This window comes from Amyelois transitella, chromosome 30 (genome assembly GCF_032362555.1).
Source record: "Amyelois transitella isolate CPQ chromosome 30, ilAmyTran1.1, whole genome shotgun sequence".
NCBI classification, from domain to species: domain Eukaryota; kingdom Metazoa; phylum Arthropoda; class Insecta; order Lepidoptera; family Pyralidae; genus Amyelois; species Amyelois transitella.
The window spans coordinates 2,814,122-2,835,510 of NC_083533.1; the positions used below are offsets into that span (position 1 = coordinate 2,814,122).

At 36.6% G+C, this 21,389-nt stretch overlaps 1 protein-coding gene across 1 annotated transcript; it reads right to left on the reverse strand.

The window, feature by feature from the left end:
* Nucleotides 1-82: 82 nt before the first annotated feature.
* On the reverse strand, nucleotides 83-20,641 carry LOC106131028 (protein suppressor of forked). The gene is made up of 18 exons (XM_013330012.2): nucleotides 20,311-20,641; nucleotides 19,588-19,779; nucleotides 19,071-19,103; nucleotides 16,897-16,994; nucleotides 15,729-15,882; nucleotides 14,279-14,372; nucleotides 12,883-13,022; nucleotides 12,342-12,533; nucleotides 11,389-11,526; nucleotides 10,227-10,369; nucleotides 9,278-9,435; nucleotides 7,631-7,797; nucleotides 6,523-6,630; nucleotides 5,381-5,469; nucleotides 4,334-4,434; nucleotides 3,345-3,479; nucleotides 2,406-2,512; nucleotides 83-1,501 (listed from the first exon to the last, which is right to left on the reverse strand). The coding sequence occupies exons 1-18, from the start codon at nucleotides 20,341-20,343 to the stop codon at nucleotides 1,397-1,399; spliced, it is 2,187 nt and encodes a 728-aa protein (XP_013185466.1). The 5' UTR covers nucleotides 20,344-20,641; the 3' UTR covers nucleotides 83-1,396.
* Between the last annotated feature and the right edge of the window lie 748 nt (nucleotides 20,642-21,389).

The following is a 21,389-nucleotide window of genomic DNA, read 5'->3' on the forward strand; positions in this document are numbered from 1 at the left end:
TATGTATCTATACAGGACAGATGTCCAAAGTGTCGCTTTATCTTACCGGCGTACACTACGGCACCACAGAGGCTAAATATATAAAATAAAACAATTTTTTACAAAATGAGTCTTATATTAAAAGAAATACTTCATATTATACAACACATTGAGGTTACCAAATTATTTTCACATTTCATGGCGTCAAGGTTCAAAAACATTCATTTCGGGGTTTTAGTACCCGTTACCAAGTAGCGCATTATTAATACTTAAAATATTAGTACCCACGGTTTTACAAACTAAATAGATCACTTTTACAAAGTCACAATCGCATTTACAAAAAAGAAATGTATACCTTGAAATTTCCGCGTGGTCACCATCACTTTCTGTATAACGCCATCTAGTGAATATATGTGGGTTTATAGCAGGAGTGGACATGCAACGTGGTATGGAGTCCGTGGTATGAAGCTCAGAATGCAATTAAAGATACGATTTAAGAGGAGAAATAATGTAATTAGTATGAAGACAGATTTTCAGAGTATTCAAAATGAAATATTAAAATTAAATCACTTTTTATTGCGCACAAATATAACACACACACATAGAAATCTAAATTATATACTCCTTAAACTGGGTTGGTACGGACACATCATGAGAAGAGAGGAAGGTCATGTTACTAAAAAAGCCTTAAATATGGAAGTGAAAGGTTCAAGAAATAGGGGAAGACCGAAAAAGAGATGGATGGACGGCGTAAGGGATAGTATGAGGAGAGAGGGAGTGACCAGTGAGATGGCAATTGACAGAAGTAATTGGAAAAAACTAACATACTGTGCCGACCCCACGTCGAAAGTGGGAAAAGGTAACGACGAAGAAGACTAGCTTTTGCCCGCGGATTCGCCAACGTGATTGTCGACTTGTCACAAAGTTTTAACTTTCACCTCCCATTTTAGTATTAAGTGGGTATGATTTTTAAGTATCCTATATAAGAATGAGAGAGGGGTTTTAACAATATCCATACCAAATTTCATTCGAATCGGTCCAGCGGTTTAGCTGTGAAAGCGAACAGAGTTTCGCATTTATAAGTAAGGGATACTATTCAGATTTTTATAAAGAATACATAAAATATTGATGTGTAAATTACAAAATTCTCTTCCACACATCATATCAATAATACGAGGAGACAATATTTTAATTTTCATTCGTAACGCAATAAAAAGTATGTAGTAGTTAAATACTAAAGGCTACTTTTATTTATAGAAATTCCCAAAAGACCATCCGCTTTAAACCGTTCTTATTTCTGCGTCTAGCAAGTTCTATCGACAACTATATCGATATGACAACTATAACTATTTGACAACTATTAACTATTTGACAACTATTAACTATTTGACAACTATTAACTATTTGACAACTATATCTACTTGACCCTCTTCTGCTGCCTCTGCCGATAGATGTCGTTGAGAGGCGGGGCCACGCCGAGGTCATCGTCATCGGAATCCTCGCCAGCTTTCCTTCTGCGAGCCTGGAAATGTTTATTTTATATATTTTTTAATGAGTTTTACTTCATTCGGTTTGGTAGTAAGCAAGATGAGACTTTAATTTGGTCCAAACAAACTCATATTATGCCTATTCACTCTTGCCTTGATTCCCAAGTTATATGTTTTATACATATATTTATTATAATTATATGTATGTAACCTACCTAACCTATGTTATTTAAACCGCCGAGCTTGCATGAAGAGAGTTATGAATGTGGATGAAGCAAAGGAAATATGCAGAGATCGTGGCAAGTGGAAAGAGGTAGTCTCTGCCTACCCCTCCGGGAAAGAGGCGTGATTTTATGTATGTATGTATGTTACATACATACCGTGTAGTGCCGTGTAGTTTCCGGCACCAATACAAAAAAGGATAGATATATAAAGTCAACAGGTATATATTTTTCTAATCAATTGAGGCATTCATTCCGATTATATTTTCCCTAGGGACAAGTTATATAAGAGGTTACGGAGTCAGACGGGAGTGGTGTAAAAACCTGACTCCCCCAATCCAATATCCATGGTCAAAGGCACCCCGAGCTCCTCTCCAGAGTGGTGAGGATGCAACCGGGACTAAAGCCAGGAGGAGGTGGGAGAGTTATATAAAATTATTATTAACACACAAATACCTTATTGCCGTGTGGTTCCCGGCACCAATATAAAAAAGAATAGGACCACTCCATCTCTTTCCCATGGATGTCGTAAAAGACGACTACGGGATAAGCTTACAAACTTGGGTTTCTTTTTTAGGGGATGGGCAGCAACCTGTCACTATTTGAATCTCAATTCTATCATTAAGCCAAAGAGCTGAATGTGGCCATTCAGTCTTTTCAAGGCTGTTGGCTCTGTCTAGGGCAAGGGATATAGACGTGACGATATGTATGTATGTACCTTATTGGAAACGGTGGTGATTCCCTCATCGTCCACGATCCAATGCACGGAGCGCGCCAAATCGAACAGCTTCGTGTCGCAGCCGTTCTCTTGCGTGGGCGCAGGGGCTGAAACGAATTTACATTATTTTGAACAATAGAAAAATAAAACAATGTTTTATCATCATCTTATCATCGCCATATGAATCATTTAATCACAAATTAAAATATACAAAGAGATTGTATTTTTATTTAATAATTAATATACAAAATGATTTTCCGATTTCCAATGAATTTGAATCTCAATTCTATCATCAAGCTGAACGTGGCCTATCAGTCTTTTGAAAACTTTTGGCACTGTCTACCCCGCAAGGGATATAGACGTGACTATATGTATTTATGATAAATTATACTCAACTTTATACCACATTTAGAGTCTACTTCCCTTACAGTATTAATGTATTTTACAATAACAATAAGTATGTCGACGATGGCCACGCAACCTGTCACTATTTGAATCTCAATTCTATCATCAAGCCAAATAGCTGAACGCAGCCTATCAGTCTTTTCAAGACTTTCGACTCTGTCTAACCCGCAAGGGATATAGACGTGACTATATACGTATGCATGTTCGTGTTGCTAGACACCTGCGGTTCACATGTTCACATTTCTGGTGGTGGTCAGTTACCTGACCTGACTTGTAAATATTGATACTTACTAGACGTGACAATATACGTATGTATGTTCGAGTTGAATGTGGATGAAGCGAAGGAAGTATGCAGAGATCGTGGCAAGTGGAAAGAGGTAGCCTCTGCCTACCCCTCCGGGAAAGAGGCGTGATTTTATATATATGTATGTTCGAGTTGCTAGATACCAGTTCACATTTCTAGTGGTCAGTTACCTGACCTGACTTCTTAATACTGTCAGTAACCTGACCCGACTTCTAAACACAGCCACTCACGTTTGTCCGGCAGCGAGATCCTGTTGAACAGCTGCATCAGCCGGTCCACGGCCACGAAGGGCCCGCGGAAGCAGGCGGGCGGCGGCATCAGCGTGCACACGTGCGCCGCGCCCGGCGGCATGGGGAACGTGCCGCCTGGGGACATTACATCACTATTGTAAGTAGGTACGTCAAATTGAAAATATATATATAATAAGGCCACCCGCGATTGAAAAAATATGTATATAAATACAGACACATTACAGTTGTACATAAAATAGAAAAAATATATATAATAAGGCCACCCGCGATTGAAAAAATATACATATAAATACAGACACATTACAGTTGTACATCAAATTGGAAAAAATATGTATATAATAAGGCCACCCGCGATTGAAAAAATATACATATAAATACAGACACATTGCAGTTGTACATCAAATTGAAAAATATACATATAATACAGACACATTACAGTTGTACATCAAATAGAAAAATATACATATAATACAGACACATTACAGTTGTACATCAAATTGAAAAATATACATATAATAATACAGACACATTACAGTTGTACATCAAATTGAAAAATATATATAATAAGGCCACCCGCGATTTCGTACATCAAATTGAAAAAATATACATATAATACAGACAAATTACAATTGTACATAAAATCAAAATTGAAAAAATATACATATATAATAAAGCCACCCGCGATCTCGTACATCAATTTGAAAAAATATACATATAATAAGGCCGTGCCGTGTGCATTTTCCGATCCCGGCACCAATACAAAAAAGAATTAGACCACTCCATCTCGTTCCCATGGATGTCGAAAAAGGCGTCTAAGGGATAGGCTTACAAACTTGGCATTCTTTTTTAGGCGATGGGCCAGCAACCTGTCACTATTTGAATCTCAATTCATTAAGCCAAACAGCTGAGCGTGGCCATTCGATCTTTTCGGGACTGTTGGCTCTGTCTACCCCGCAAGGGTAACGTACCCGGTATGGGGTGCTCGCCGGGTAGCGGGTTCGATTTCGGCTTGTACGGTATCATCTGGCTCGTGTCCGGCCGCGCGATGTCTTTGTTAGGGTCGTTGTCTCTGAAACAAAAAAACATTTTTTGGTTTTTATTTTATTTTATTTATTATAATGAAAAAAAACTCGCAGCACTGTAGGAAGTATAGTCGCAGAGAATTCAAACTTAGGTACTTATATAATTTTTCTCATAATATAAGTACTTATATTATGAAAAAAGAATTATGAAAAATAATTGACAATAAAAGTTTGGTTGACTGAATGAAATCCCATTGGGGATAAGTCCGCCATAGTACATATTCTCCAAATCCAATAACTGTTTTGTAATTTGTTATGTTAATTTTTATGTGCAATAAAGAGTTTACAACAAAAAAACTAATATACAAACAAAAATAATATCTGTATTTTTTTTCTAACTAAACAAACCATGACAACCTTTGCAATGGCGTAGATAAAGAAAGTTGCTTACAGCATATCATGTCTTGATTACTAATATATGTACTTATTTTAGCTTTGAAGAGTACCTTCACCTCACTACATTTATGGTAAATTACATGAATATCGTTTCAGTAGTTTTGACGTGATAGACGTAATTACAAACTTTAAGAATAATAATCTTCACATGGAAAATCTTGAAACATAGTTAAAAGAGTTTTCGCATAAAGGTTATATTTGCTTGTAAGTATACTTACAACAATTAATTATTTTAACAAATGAAATTAAAAGAAAAATAAGTAAATAAAGAAATGCTGCTATTAAAAGATTTATGGAACCCCGTACGTACTAAGTTCAAAAAATACGTACGTACTAAGTGTATGTATGTATGTGTGTGTGTATGTATGTATGTATGTGTGTATGTATGTATGTGTGTATGTATGTGTGTATGTATGTATGTGTGTATGTATGTGTGTGTGTATGTATGTATGTATGTGTGTATGTATGTGTGTATGTATGTGTGTATGTATGTGTGCATGTATGTGTGTATGTGTGTGTATGTATGTATGTACTCACTTCTGCCCCAATATGACGGCGGCCAGTTCCGGGGACACGCCCGCCAGCGGCCCGCCCAGCGCCCACGACTTGTTGGACATACACGCCACCTGGCGACGACAATGTTAACATTATAAATTCTCAGTTTTAAACTACATTGAAATCATTCGATCACAAATTAAAATATAATTACTTAATAATTAATATACAAAATGATTGACTTTTACTTAATAATTAATATACAAAATGATTTTCCGATTTCCAATGAATTTTGAATCTCAATTGTATCATCAAGCCAAATAGCTGAACGTTTCCTATCAGTCTTTTGAAGACTTTGGCCCTGTCTACCTCGGAACATTGGAATCTGGAAAATTGTGCCCTGTGGTTCCCGGCACCAATACAAAAAAACAATAGGACCACTCGCATCTCTTTCCCATGGATGTCGTAATAGGCGACTAAGTGATAGGCTTACAAACTTGAGATTCTTTTTTAGGCGATGTGCTAGCGACCTGTCACTATTTGAATCTCAATTCTATCGTTAAGCCAAACAGCTGAACGTGGCCTATCAGTCTTTTCAAGACTGTTGGCTCTGTCTACCGCGTAAGGGATATAGACGTGACCATATGTATGTATGTATGTTGTCTAGTAAATATCCTAAAAAAAACATTTTTAAATGAGTTACAAATAAGAAAAATAACTTAATAAGCCTTGATTTTCATTCTCCTCTTTATTCCTTCTCCTAGCGTTAGTCATGGTCACATCCTCACCTTTTTGGAGTAGAGTCCAAGGTGCGTCTTCTTGTCCACGATCGTGGATTGGGTGAGTCAGGTTTTTACGAGAAGCGACTACCATCTGACCACCGCAATCTTTGCAGGGGAACCTAACCAGTATTGGATCACGTTTACACATTCATTTGCCTGAATGTGCAGGTTTCCTTGCCATGTATCCTCTCACCGTAACAACATCAGTTAGCACTCAAACTAATGGACATCACTCAGAAAAGGAGTCAATGGCCAAGGTGGAATTTGGACCTGCTCTGCGTATACATAAAAGCATTTTTAAATAGGGCACCTTATCGATTCGTCTACCGACGCTTAACAGCGCCATCTATTAGACAATAAACGAATTAATAAGTAACTGAACATCATGTAAATACGACTTACCTCCGTGTAACCGATAGATTTGAGCTCAGCAATAGTGCAAGGATAAAGATCTAAAAACTTGTATCTGTCCACAAGTTGGGCGGTTTCTTTGCCTTCAAACTCTTTGATCTGAAAATTTAAAGTTTACATTTTAACAGTGCCGTGTGGTTCCCGGCACCATTGAAAGAAAAGAATAAGACCACTCCATCTCTTTCCCATGGATGCTTTAAAAGGCGACTAAGGAATAGGCTTACAAACTTGGGATTCTTCTTTAGGCGATGGGCTAGCAACCTGTCACTATTTGAATCTCAATTCTATCATTATGCCAAATAGCTCAATATGGCCTATCAGTCTTTTGAAAACTGTTGGCCCTTTCTACCCCGCAAGGGATACAGACATGACCATATGTATGTATATATGTTACTTTTCAAAAATTAATAATTAGTTGATCGCTGATTGAGACAGTGAACGTCGCGATTATTTTTAGCGCCATCTAGTAACAGTTTTTTGTACTACAATCATACTTTTTTGATATGTTACTTTGTGAAAAGTACAGACTACAAAATAGAATCGTGGATAGCCACAGAAATATTTTAACAACTACACCACGACGTAACGTTGTCAAAATATACTTTTAGTTAAAATTAATTTTAGCGACCTTTTGCACAATCTTGTTACTTTTTATCAACCTCAAGTTTAATTTCAAAAATCCCAGTCGAGTAAATCTTTAACTGTATCTATCTTTTTCAGCACTGCTTATAAATTTATATAATAGATAGGTTTTGCCAACCACGACTCTGATAGAAGTATGCAGGGATCGTGACACGTGCAAAGATGTAATCTCTGCCTACCCCTCGGGAAAGGGGCGTTATTTTATATAGTTTTTATGTATATATATTGTAATTATTTTATTTTATATTTTGTGAAGGTATAAATATATTTATTTAGTTTAACCCCACTTAAAGTTCTCTGTCAGACCCAATGGTTGACTGGTAGATAATGCTTCTAGCATTAAGTCCGCCAATTGTGCTATACATTAATATTTTGTGCAATGAAGTTTAAATAAATAAATATATAAATATATGTCTTTGCTAAATTCCTGTAAGAGTAAATCTTTAACCGCACATACCTTTTCTAAAACCGCTTGTCTCCTCTTCTCGACCTTTACGATGGAGACCAGGTCACCAATGTTGGACTCGAACTCCAGGAACCGGTTCCATATGTCCACGGAACTGGACGGCTTCAAACTACCCGAAGATAGAACACGTTCAAACAGGACCCGCGTGTTATTGTCCTCTGAAATTGAAAGTTAACATTACATTAGTTTAAATACTAACTGATGATACTTACGGTGAGGGAAAACATCGTGAGAAAACCTGAACAGGCAACTGGATGTGTAACCATAGATCTGATACGGGTTAGGATCCCCTGCAAAGGTTGTGGAGGTCAGACGGGAGTCGCTTCGTGTACAAACCTGACTCACCTAATCCAGGATCCATGGTCAAAGGCGTACCCCGGACTCCTCTCCAGAGTGGGGAGGATGCAACCGGGACTAAAGCCATGAGGTAGAAGATCATTCAAAAATGGATCTCAACGAATTGTAATAAAAAACACAATTGTTTAATATAAAGGTCTGCTCACTAACAATGAACACATATTAATTACTAGCGACTTCGTCCGCATGGAATAGTTATTTTGGGCATCATTGAAGCCCTCAAGGATGAATAATTTTCCCCGTTCTTTTTTCACATTTTCCATTATTTCTTCGCTCCTTATAGTTGCAGCGTGATGTTATATAGCCTAAAGCTTTCCTCGATAAATGGTCTATTCAACACGAAAAGAATTTTACAATAGGCTATTACACTCTTTTTTGAAAACTGTTTTAAATCAATCCTGAGACTGTGTTATACCTATAGAATTTTTTTTTTGAAGCCGAAAAGTGCTCTAAAAACGATTTATTATTTATGATTTTGTATTTTCGCGCGAAAACGCCATCCGCCATGCTGTTTTGACTCGTGACGTCATACTTTTAGTAAACAATACGGCTCTACGTATGACTAAAGTAAAAAGATTTTTGTAATAATGAATTACAATACATATTGTTGGTGTCTTGTTCCTGGATGCAAGAATACAAGTATAAAAACACCAGAAAAATTGTGGATTCCACTGCCAAGTGATATTAAAATGAGAAACACTTGGTTGAAATTAGCAAGAAGAGATCCAAAATTTCGCCACCATCAACCTATTAATCCTCGGTAGATTTATATTGTCTGCTTTCACAAAACCGTCTTCCATGATTCTATTAAATTATTAAAGAGTAAAAACCCAAAAACGTGATAGAAATTTTAAAATTTCAAAATAAACAGAGCCTGACATCATCAATATGTTTTCGATTCGATATTTGTTTACTAAAAGTATGACGTCACGTCAGTACCCAACATGGCGGATAGCGTTTTCGACTTTTGAAGAACAGATTAAAAAAGAGGATTTTTTAAATTGAATTATAAAATCCATATTGCACTTTTATGAATAATGATCGATGTTTTTCTTTTATTTTTTACAAAATCTATAAGATACGTGCATTTTTATATTTTTTTTTACATGGTGTAAAATAGCCTATTCGAACCAGAAGTTCCTGAGATTACCGCGTTCAATCAAACACACTTCAGCTTCATAAAATTAGCATAGATTCATTATTTGGAACATTAAAAATCGGATCGCGAATCCGGCAGCTCAGAGGCTAATGTACTCATATTACCAAAAAAATAACACTTACCATTCAAATGTGACAGATAATCGATATAACACAAAACATACTCGGGTATATGCGAGAACTTCTTCAAACCGAGCTCGAATATTCTGAACGCAATGTTCTTATCTTTGGAGCAGTAATATTCCATAAGTGCCGCCGCTACGAACACATGGTAGCGAGATCTGTGGAACAAATAGACAGACATAACATAACATAACATAAAGGTGCCGTGTGGTTCCCAGCACCAATACAAAAAAGAACAGGACCACTCCATCTCGTTCCCATGGATGTCGTAAAAGGCGACTAAGGGATAGGCTTACAAACTTGGGATTCTTCTTTTAGACGACGGGCTAGCGACCTGTCACTATTTGAATCTCAATTCTATTTCATTAAGCAAAATAGCTCAATGTGGCCTATCAGTCTTTTCAAGACTGTTGGCTCTGTCTACTGTATTCCCCGCTTAGGCTCCCAAATGTTGGGGAGCCGAGACAGACAGGAGTATGTGACTCCTAGGCGTTTACCTGTACGCCCCTCACGTAAAATTCCACTTCTCTCTCCTCCACATTTACACAAAAACTATACTCGTAACATCGTTCCACCACCATATATAATAAAGAATTTGGAAATATAGATCTACTAAACACTACTCTAAAACGATTAAAACTCAGTTTTCAATCTAGTTCAACTGATAGTAATATAATTTTATAAAACACTTATACTTATATAACAAACTTAATTAACCTAACACTCTAAGCTATTCTTAGTTGATTTTGTTTACAAATTCCTGCCATGTAATTAACCCTTTTTATTATATAAGTACATCACTTTAGGGCACTATAGGTCTTTAAATTGTACTCATAGTTTATGTAAATTTCTATTTGTAAACGACTGTTTGTTGCCTAAATAAAGATAAATAAATAAAAAAATAAAATAAAGTATGTATTAGACTGAAAAAATAATACTATTATCTTACCTAGAGTCCTCTCTAGCCCTCTTGAAGACGGTCCTAGCGGACTTGATGCCTTCCGCCCGCCTCGCGAACTTCATGTACTGGACGTACGCCAGCGTGGGGTCGATGTCCTCCATGTCCAAGTAGCGGGTGTATACTTGGTGCACCTTTAATCATAATAAGATATATCGTAAACAAGCTGTGCCCGCGACTTCGTCCGCGTGGAATAGCTATTTTGGGCATCATTGAAGCCCTCAAGGATGAATAATTTTGCCTGTTTTATTTTTCAAATTTTCCATTATTTCTACGCTCCTAAAAATTGAAGCGTGATGTTATATAGTTATAGCCTAAAGCCTTGCTCGATAAATGGTCTATTCAATACAAAAATAATTTTCAATGGTTCGTACCAGTAGTTCCTGAGATTAGCGCGTTCAAACAAACAAACTCTTCAGCTTTATTATATTAGTATAGATAACTAGATTCATTCTCGCGACTTCAATCGAGTGAATTTTTTGAAATCCCTTACATATATATCATCACGTCTATATCCCTTGCGGGGTAGATGCCAAGCCAAGTCTTGATAAGACTGGACGGCCACGTTCAGCTGTTTGGCTTAACGATAGAATTAACATTGAAATTGTGACAGGTCGCTAATCCATAGCCTAAAAAAGAATCCCAAGTATGTAAACCTATCCCTTAGTCGCCTTTTACGACATCCATGGGAATGAGACGGAGTGGTGACCTATTCTATATTGTATCGGTGCCGGGTAGGTACCACACACGGCACTGTGTAAATTTCTATGCACTAAATATATTACAAACAAATAAACAAACAAACAAACAATTGACGGTCTCTGTGGCGCAGCGGTAGTACGCTTGTCTGCGACACCGGAGGTCCCGGGTTCGAATCCCGGCCAGGGTATGATGAGAAAAGAACTTTTTCTGATTGGCTGGGTCTCGGATGTTTATCTATATAAGTATTTATTATAAAATATAGTATCGTTGAGTTAGTATCTCGTAACACAAGTTTCGAACTTACTTCGAGGCTAGCTCAATCTGTGTAATTTGTCCCGTATATATTTATTTATATTTTATTTATTTATTATTAAACACAATGAGTGAGAGATAGAGAGAGAGGGAGAGAGAGAGAGAGAGAGGGAGGGAGAGAGAAAGAGAGTGAGATGACCTTGTTATAATGCAGCCTGCTCTCCTCGTAGTCGGCGTGCGCGAAGTGCAGCAGCGTGGACTGCTTCAGCGGGCCGCTGGTGGCGCGCTCGTACACGGCCGCCGCCTCGTCCGAGAACAGGCGCGCCGCGTTCGAATCCTTAGGACAAACATATAGTGATTAATAAATATTTTTGGATTCAAAAATGTAACGCCGTTCTATTGGGTACACGACTCGTTTGACATACATACGGTCACGTCTATATCCCTTGTGGGGTAAACAGAGGCAACAGTCTTGAAAATACTGATAGGCCACGTTCAGCTGGCTTAATGATAGAATTGAGATTCAAATAGTGACAGGTTGCTAGCCGATTGCCAAAAAAAAGAATCCCAAGTTTGTTAGTCGCCTTTTACGACATCCATGGGAAAGAGATGGAGTGGTCCTATTCTACAGAATCTAACCACACGGCGCAACTTTAAACTTTTAACAAATTTTAACTTAAATAAAGCAGAGAAACTTATGTATTGCTTGTGTTAAAGTTATGTAAAATGGTCTACAAACATGGCCGCCTGACGCCATACGTCAGGATGGTGTGAAAGACACCACAGACACTGTTCAATGGTGAGAAACTATACATCTTCAAATCATATACCATCGAAAAATATGGAAACTGACCACTTTCTCATACAGGACTTTATCAGAATGGTCTACAACATGGCTACTTGATGCGAGACGTCAGGATGGTGTATTATAACAACTACCAATTATTATAACTATTAAACTTAGATAAACAAAGAAACTTACCCCTTTCTCTTGTAAGAGTTTAGCGGAATGGTCTAAAAACATGGCCGCCTGATGCCACACGTCAGGATGGTGAATTAGACACATAACACAATTCAATGGCCAATATAACCTGACTACCAATTATTATAACTAATTATAACTATTAAATTCAGATAAACAAAGAAACTTACCCCTTTCTCTTGTAAGAGTTTAGCGGAATGGTCTAAAAACATGGCCGCCTGATGCCACACGTCAGGATGGTGCGCCAGACACAGCAGACACTGTTCTATGGCGAACATGACCCGGCGGGCGACCAGGGCCGTGTCTTCGGAGCGGAGAGGGTTCGATCTCTCCCACGATATGTATTTTTTCCAAAGCTCCACCTGAAAGAGATAAAAATTGTTTATATCGTATTTATTTATTTACTTATTTACTACATCGAGAATACATCGAAAATGATAAACATAAGAAACAAAATTACTAAGGTTCTGGTTATTTCAAAAGAAATCTCTTTCAGCAGACCCGAGATAGGAGACATAATTTGTTGAATATCTGGCCTTCGTGTCCATAGGTAACAGATACATTTATACAGTTATAAATGTATCTGTTTCGTGAGAAATCTGCATACAGAGACTGGTAGCATCCGCAACCATGATCCATGTGAGTTAGGTTCCCTTGCAAGGTAGCGGAGATCAGACGAGAATCATTATCCGTACTTTTCCTGTAAATTACCTGTTTCATTTCCTCCCTGTCGACGGTAGGCGGCGTCGCAGGCATGTTCCTGTTAAGGCCGCGGGTCACCGTTTCCAATTCCTTGGCAACCCGGCGTGCGTTCATGTATTCCCTGGATCTTTCCATGGCCATGCGTTCAGCTGCAAAACAAGTATGATGTAATATTAACATAACAGGTAAAGAAGTTCACAGTCTACCAGTCAAAGTCCTATACGCCATGATATTGACCATAGATTATAGTAAAAAAAAATTAGTTATTTTCAAGAGCACCCGAAATCGACGAGCTTGCATGAAGAGAGTTATGAATGTAGATGAAGCGAAGGAAGTATGCAGAGATCGTTGCAAGTGGAAAGATGTAATCTCTGCCTACCCCTCCGGGAAAGAGGCGTGATTTTATGTATGTATGTACTAGAGGCCGCCCGCGACTTCGTCCGCATGGAAACCCTATCAATCCCGCGGGGACTCTGGGATAAAAAGTAGCCTATGTGTTATTCTGGGTCTTCAGCTACCTACATACCAAATTTCATGGTAATCGGTTCATTAGTTTTTGCGTGAAAGAGTAACAAACATCCATACATCCATACAAACTGTCGCCTTTATAATAGTAGTAGGATTAACGTTATAGGTAAAGCAGTTCAAAGTCTACCACTTGAACTAAGATATTGGTTCAGCGATTTTAATTTTTTTTTTTTTTTTAAATAGTTATTTTTGTCATTTTATTTTCTATTTTCGTATGACAAATTTTGTTAATAATTATTTTATTTCGTATTTTCGTATGATAAATTTTGTTAGTAGTTAATAGTAAAGAATTTGGTAGTAAATTACACACATTCAATAATTTGTAAATCAAATTAATAAATAGATGAAGAATAATTTTCTCATTAAAAACAATCAAACATTTGATTTTAATTTAATACTACTTGTTTATTAACATACCACAATATAAAATTAAACGAAATAAAGAAAATTTATATAAATAAACACATACAAGCAAAAAATTTATGGAACATGTCATAGACATCTTTTTGAAAATTATTATTCATTTTTATTCCTCCTGGCGAAATCCTGGTTGATGTAACCAGGATCTCGAGAACCTCATCGAGAGGTGCCAGGAGTGAGTCAGATTTGTACACAAATCGATTCCCGTCTGACGAATTGGATCAAAGCTGCACCAGATAATTGTGTCTATTCCCTTAGTCACTTTTTACGACTACCACAAAAAAGAGATGGTATGGTTCAATTCTATAGTGACGACATACATAGGAAAGAGATGGTGTCGTTTGATTCAAAAGTGTCTCATTATTTATACACTTATCAATACTATACAAATAATTGATTTGTTATTTAAACATATTATATTGTCTTAACAAATAGTGATGTGCCAATGTTATCTTACCGATAATATTGTTGATGCTTTGCTCGAAAGCTATGTAGTCCTTCCACAAGGTCTCTATACCAATGATAGGTGTTATAACTGCCCTTTGATAAACCTGCAACAATAGCATGTGGAAATCGAGGAATTATCATTAAGTCATACAGATGAACGTGCCGTGTGGTTCCCGGCACCAATACAAAAAAGAATAGGACCACTCCATCTCTTTCCCATGGATGTCGTAAAAGGCGACTAAGGGATGGGCTTACAAACTTGAGATTCTTTTCTAGGCGATGGGCTAGCAACCTGTCACTATTTGAATCTCAATTCTATCATTAAGGTGTGGCGACATCTCTACGCCATTCGCCACAAACATCAAATCAAACAACTACTGTCAATCATCGCGAAGAAATTGACGCGCTCAACCAATAGCAGCGAAGAATCTAAATCGCGATTTCAGAGATTTAACGGATTGGAGCGATATATATACAACCTCCGACACAACATCGTCGGAGCCGCGGTTCCCCAGGCATAACACCTAGCCTGGCGGAAGATCTTCCCTTTGGTGGCGGTCGAGCCGAATCATCGCTCCCGCTACAAAGGCAAATAGCTGAACATGGCCATTCAGTCTTTTCAAGACTTTTGGCTGTCTACCCCGCAAGGGATATAGACGTGGCGAATATGTATGTATGAACGTGGCGTCTACCCTGTGCGGGGTAAAGACGCTTAAAAAGGCTTCAAGTAAGCAAGATGAGGTCTTAGGTGGTAACAAGCATAGCACGGTATCTTTTGATTTCACAACATTGGTTGACGTCAAATAATTTACTTAAAACTAAGTTCAATACCGCTTCCAAAGCGTCATTGCAGTACAGCGGTAACATACTGCACTGCAGCAGGCTTTCACGAGGACTTCCCCGAAATCTAATTATTATTTGACGTCAGCCAATGTTGTGAAACCAAAGAGATATGAAGTATCCCATAATGATGAATAAAATTTTTGCAATTTTAATTTTGCAAACAAAGAAGAAATGAATGACTGACTCACATACCAATGCAGCCAGAACCATTGGTTGAATTTAAACTTGGCGTGTAGGTTTTTTATGTGGTCTAGGAGTGCACTAAGAGAGAAACTCACGCAATTCCCGCAAGAACGGATATTTTGGTGATTTTTAGTTCTAATCGGGAGGAGCTGCTGCCGTCCCCCAGTCGATAATAAAGTAACTACATACATACATACATATGCCTTGAAAGGACTGAATGGCCACGTTCACCTATTTGGCTTAATGATAGAATTGAGATTCAAATAGTGACAGGTTGCTAGCCCATCGCCTAAAAAAGAATCCCAAGTTTATAAGCCTATCCCTTAGTCGCCTTTTACGACATCCATGGGAAGAGATGGAGTGGTCCTATTCTTTTTTGTATTGGTGCCGGGAACCACACGGCAAAGTAACTATACTCGTAATAATGACAATACCTTCCTGACAGCGGATATTTTCTGGTTCTCAGCGTAGCTGCCCACAGCGTCCACACTCTTCAGGAACGTCACGTAGTCGTTCCAAATCGGGTACGCGTGGATGTCCAGACCTATCTTGTCTAGTGCGAAGTCGTACGCCTGCGCCATTTTCTCTCTGAAAGATAATATTAATTTAAATAAACTTTCTTTTAAATTGAATAAAGTTTGTGTATTGTAAGAAAAACAGTTCACTGTTTAATTTAGTTCTAAAAATTCATACAACCCTTAATATAATAAATGTCTTAATATTATAAACGTGAATATATAACAGCTAAACATGGCATGTCGTACTTTCAAGACTGCTGGCTCTGTCTACCCCGCAAGGGATATAGACATGATTATATGAATGAATGTGAAATGTCTGTAACAATTCCACGACTTAAACCCGGACAGAACGATTTTGATAGTATTTTGTTTTAATATACCTACAACATATACAAATTAGTTGTCCAAAGTGAAATGTAGGTTATTTCTTGGAAATTTTCAAGAGATCAGGAAAAATAGAAAATAGGAACTGAAGCTGCTGCAAAACTTTTGTAAATAACATCTTTGATCATAGATAGATAGATAGACTCTTTATTGCACCATAGGAAAAAGACAAACAGAAAAAAAATACAGGTAATGTGGTACAAAGGCGGACTTATGGCTAAAGAAATCTCTTCCAGTCAACCTTAGGGTGGGAGGAAATTAAAATAGAAAGGCGATTGGCGCATATTTTATTATTATTTATTTTTATTTATGTACACAAAATTATATACAGGAGCATTTGATACAGTAATTGTAGTACAAAAGTGCTACTTAGGTATTTCAATAAAAAATCTCCTCCAGTAGACCCGTGAGAGGAGAAATGAATTTTGGAGCGGTATGGCGTGTGCATAAATATAAAGTACCCGAAACCGCCGAGCTTGCATAAAGAGAGTTATGAATTTGGATGAAGCGAAGGAAGTTTGCAGATATCGTGGCAAGTGGAAAGAGGTAGTCTCTGCCTACACCTCCGGGAAAGAGGCGTGATTTTATGTATGTATGTAATACATACTATGTATGCATAAATATATTAGTTTGCCTAGGCTGGGCAGAAGTCTATATTTATTTTATCTAATGATGTCAATGGTATGTAATTTAAACTTACTTGTATGTTGGCAGCATACACTTTGTCTCCTTAACATAGTTGAGGTACAATCGCCACAGTTCGATGTTTAGGATCTTCATCAGGCACCGCTGAAAGAGCTGAACAGACAAACATACATATATATTAATCGGAGGGGCAGTAAATGAAAGTTCATTAAACGCTGACTTTAATATAGATCATGACTCCGTATCGGTGGAATCCAGAAATAAAAGTACTTATATATTTTTGTATTATATATTCTGTGCCAATTTACATGAAGAAACAGAAATTGCCGTGTGGTTCCCGGCACCAATAGAAAAAAAGAATAGGACAACTCCATCTCTTTCCCATGGATGTCGTAAAACGCGACTAAGGTATAGGCTTATAAACTTGCGATTCTTCTTTTAGGCGATGGACTAGCAACCTGTCACTATTTGAATTCAACTTCAACTTATTCCTTAAGCCAAAAACTTAAACGTGGCCTATCTGTCTTTTCAAGACTGTTGGCTCTGATTTGATTATATGTATGTATTTACATGAAATCTGTCTAGAAGCCTTTTAGTAAGATCCAAGCTATGATGAGAATCTAACTAGAGGAGTTAGCGCGAGTTTTACTCGTCGAAGTTGTTAGTAACGACGAGTAAGTAATCGCGAATTTGTATGGAATTTCATTAGTGCCATCGCGTCACCACTAGATGGCGCTGATTGAATCTTTTAAATGACTAAGGACTTCGGGTTCTATTTACGAGTTAGAGGTTCCTCATTTTCTTTATTTAAAAACTATTTTGCAATTATACAAAAATTTAAATTATTGAAATAAACTTTCATATAACGAAATGAAAACACACTTTAGGTATAGATTCACAGAATTACCTACCTTTTGGCTTTTTCAATTGATTGGTTTGAATCCAGGCGACATTTTGTTCAAAATTATAATGATTAATAGTCTCCATGATGTTAAAAATTTGTTAAAAAAAATTGTTAAAAATGTTAAAAACATTGGTAATATACCAATGTTTTGCAAACTTTTCACAGCAGATTTAATTACCAAATTAAAATTTAAATGCACAAAATTTTACTCTTATATCTCTAAGATATCATAGGGCATTGTGCAGCTATTCACAAAACTTCCTTGTTCCTCTGAGTTAACCGCTCTCTTTCCTCCCAAAGATATAAAAAGAGAGAGAGTATATGTCTTATTCACGCTGGCCACTTTTATAAGTTACACTGATATACCTTCGCAAAGTGTGATTTTTGTATGGCGCGAAAATATTTGAGCGGTTCAGCCAATCAGAGCACACCATTTGAAACCACGAACTGAACTGTTCGGCTTGTATTATTAACATGAGCGAGACAGCAGGAGAAATTTTGTTTTTGGATTTCACACACTAATCCCATTTCACAAGTTTCTCACTTGGATCCCTTAAGCATATTTCTAATTTGGATTCCATACAAGCATTACTCATTTGGATCCCTAACACACATTTCTCGCTCGGACCCCATTTCTCATTCTGAACCCTTAAACAAATCTGTCTCACACTGATTTCATACTATTTGAGAACCCAGTTTTATGCTTAGTAACCTGCATAACGGATTTTATAAAAATCACGATTTATCTCGCAATCTTTTGTATAACGAGTATCTGTTAGGTTTTTCTTATGCAAGTATATACTTTTCAGAATTATTTACCTTTAAGATTGCTCACACTGTTTCGAACAAAAATTCCGAAGGACAAGTGAAACTGTTTGTAAACATAAAAGGATATTTTCAGGGATTATTACATGTCAAAAGGGAGCTTATTATGATCAGGTTGTAACTTTGTATAGCTTCACCAACTAAAATAATTTGTTACTATCAAACAACTAACTTTTTTAACCATATCCATGGATTCACTATAACAAATACAAAAACAGACTACTTCTTTGGTTTATCAGTCTTTTTAAACTTATGGTCACTTTAAAAATATGTATTTCATCAACCTTTTCATAATAAAAATCCCCTCCATCATGTCTGAACACAGCGCCCTAACCGAAAAAAAAGATAATTTTGTATCTTTCATTTTTATTCACTTATATCTAATACATGCGATTCATAGAATCCAAATGCCTTGTCATTGACTAGATTTTTCTTTTTTTACGTTTTATATCACAGATATATTTTTTTAGGTACTAAATTTAGGTTTAGACCATACTAACCTTCTCCACTTTCTCAAAGTTCCGCGCTTTCATCTGAAAAAGTGAAATAAGTTTAATTGATTGTTTTTGGAAAGGACACCTTGCAGGTAGGTAATTTATATTTTCCTTGCAGGTAGGTAATTTATATTTACTATTAATAAATAAATATATACAAGACAATTTACATACATCATTAGCCTAAAAGATAGAGATTTATGTTACAAGATTCTTACTTAATGATATTTTATTCTATAATAAATACAAACATTCAAGATGCAGGCCAATCAGGAAATGTTCATTACACATCATGCCCTGGCTAGGATTTGAAACTGAGACATACTTCATCACAAACTAAAACATTTCCGCTATACTTCAGAGGCTGCCAGTATACTTTAATAAATTGAAATTAAAGGCAAAAAATACAATATACTGTCACTTTAATGATAATTAAATGCAAACTTAGCAAATGAAACTAAATATTGTATGAAAAATTATATATGCAAGTGACATCTTTTTCTATGATTCAAACTATACCCACCTCCTGCTCAATATATATCTTCCAAAACCTTCCCGTAGTAGGGAATGCAGTAATAAGACTCTCGTACATTGAGCGCACATCATTGATCGGCCGAGTTTGGGCTTCCCGAATAAGAAGTGACCACGAGTCCACATCGTAAACATTGGCTTCCACAGCTCGTTGAGCACGACTGAGTCTTTCGTTGCCCCAGTCCTGAAAATTTTAGAATTCATTTTTTGAGTACTGCGGTCTGGGGGTTATACAAGAATGTATACATATATATAATAATCACATATATTTGTCATATTTTCTTGAGTGAAAATATAAAACACATGCCTTTTCAACATTTATGAATAGATCTACAGAGCACTATCATTATCTGTCAATAGAAGTGTTTGTTGACAGTAGATTTTATCAGTGCAGACTTTTAACAAGATGGTTTTAGATGGTGGAAACTTTTGAGGCCAAATTCGGACCCACTTCATGAATAGCCTTAAGCAACCCCTGTAGCTATTTATCAATATAATTTACGAAAAAGACCGGTTAGGTCTGTAGTCTCTTTTGTAAATTACAATCGTAGGTACATGAGAAGTCATATCACAGATATTTCTGATTGACTTAAATATTAATGATTTATACAAAGCATCTAACAGTAAGTATACTTACTTTTGGATTTTAAATTTTCAATAAGCAGACAATACATATAATTACGCAAAAACCATGAAATAGAAAGTGATTACTTACAATTTCAACATTTTCTTCAATGGCAGTAGCCATTTCTCGCTCGGTCGGCTCGACTTCAGGCTTGTTGAATTATTGACTTTACGAGGATAGGTTATTATAAAATAATACTCTAAAGGTTATAAATTTTAACACTATCTTTAAATAAAAAGATGTTTTACAAACAGTTATTTATACGCTTGATGGAAATTGTATAAAATTTTATCAATGAAATGAACACAACTCGACAAATCCTCTGCATTTGTTACACTACACTCGAACGACGACGCCGGTTTTGAACACGTTTCAGAACGTGTTAAGTTAAACCTACTCTTTGGCTTCAATCTGAGTCGCAGAGGAGACGCAAGCAAAACCACAGTAAGATAGTGTTGCCAGTTGCCGCTCAATACTACTAATAGTCCATTTATTTTGACTTATAAAAAATTGTAGCATAAGTTATTCCAGATTTTTTTTCTCTGTGCCAAATATCATCAACCTTGGTTAAAGTAAATTGTTATAAACAAAATACAAATAAAAATTACTAGGTATGTGTAATGCATATCCTAATTCTGTATTTTATCGCCAAGCAATTCTATCCACATTTTAATCCGAAATAATACTAACAATTATTAGTAATTTAAAATAAAAATTTAATAAAAAGTCGTTCTCAATATGAATCTCGTGATTATTTTTTAGTGCCACCTAATCAGAAACTTCTGTGCTAAAGTCATATATCTTAATATCATCATAACTATACCTATTGCAAACTTTCCAATCGATTTTGATACTGAATGAAGTTGATAATTAAAGAAGGCTTCCCTATGGCCCATGCTAAATTATATTAAAATTAGATCAACGGTTATCGTGTAAACATACATACATACATAAAATCACGCCTCTTTCCCGGAGGGGTAGGCAGAGACTACCTCTTTCCACTTGCCACGATCTCTGCATATTTCCTTCGCTTCATCTACATTTATAACTCTCTTCATGCAAGCTCGGCGGTTTCGAGTACTTTTGACCTGACCCTTTACCAGGACGTCCTTAATTTGATCAAAATACGTTCGTTCGTGTAACCAATTTATATACAGTACAGTACATAA

What these genes read in the sequence shown, in the direction of transcription:
- LOC106131028 (XM_013330012.2), bottom strand. Translation starts at nt 20,343, where the DNA reads ATGGCTACTGCCATTGAAGAAAATGTTGAAATT. An exon ending in GCCGTCATATTGGGGCAGAA is followed by an intron (nt 4,435 to 5,380) that starts GTGAGTACATAC and finishes TTTTTGTTTCAG; the next exon opens with AGACAACGACCCTAACAAAG. An exon ending in GATCTCGCTGCCGGACAAAC is followed by an intron (nt 2,513 to 3,344) that starts GTGAGTGGCTGT and finishes AATTCGTTTCAG; the next exon opens with CCCCTGCGCCCACGCAAGAG.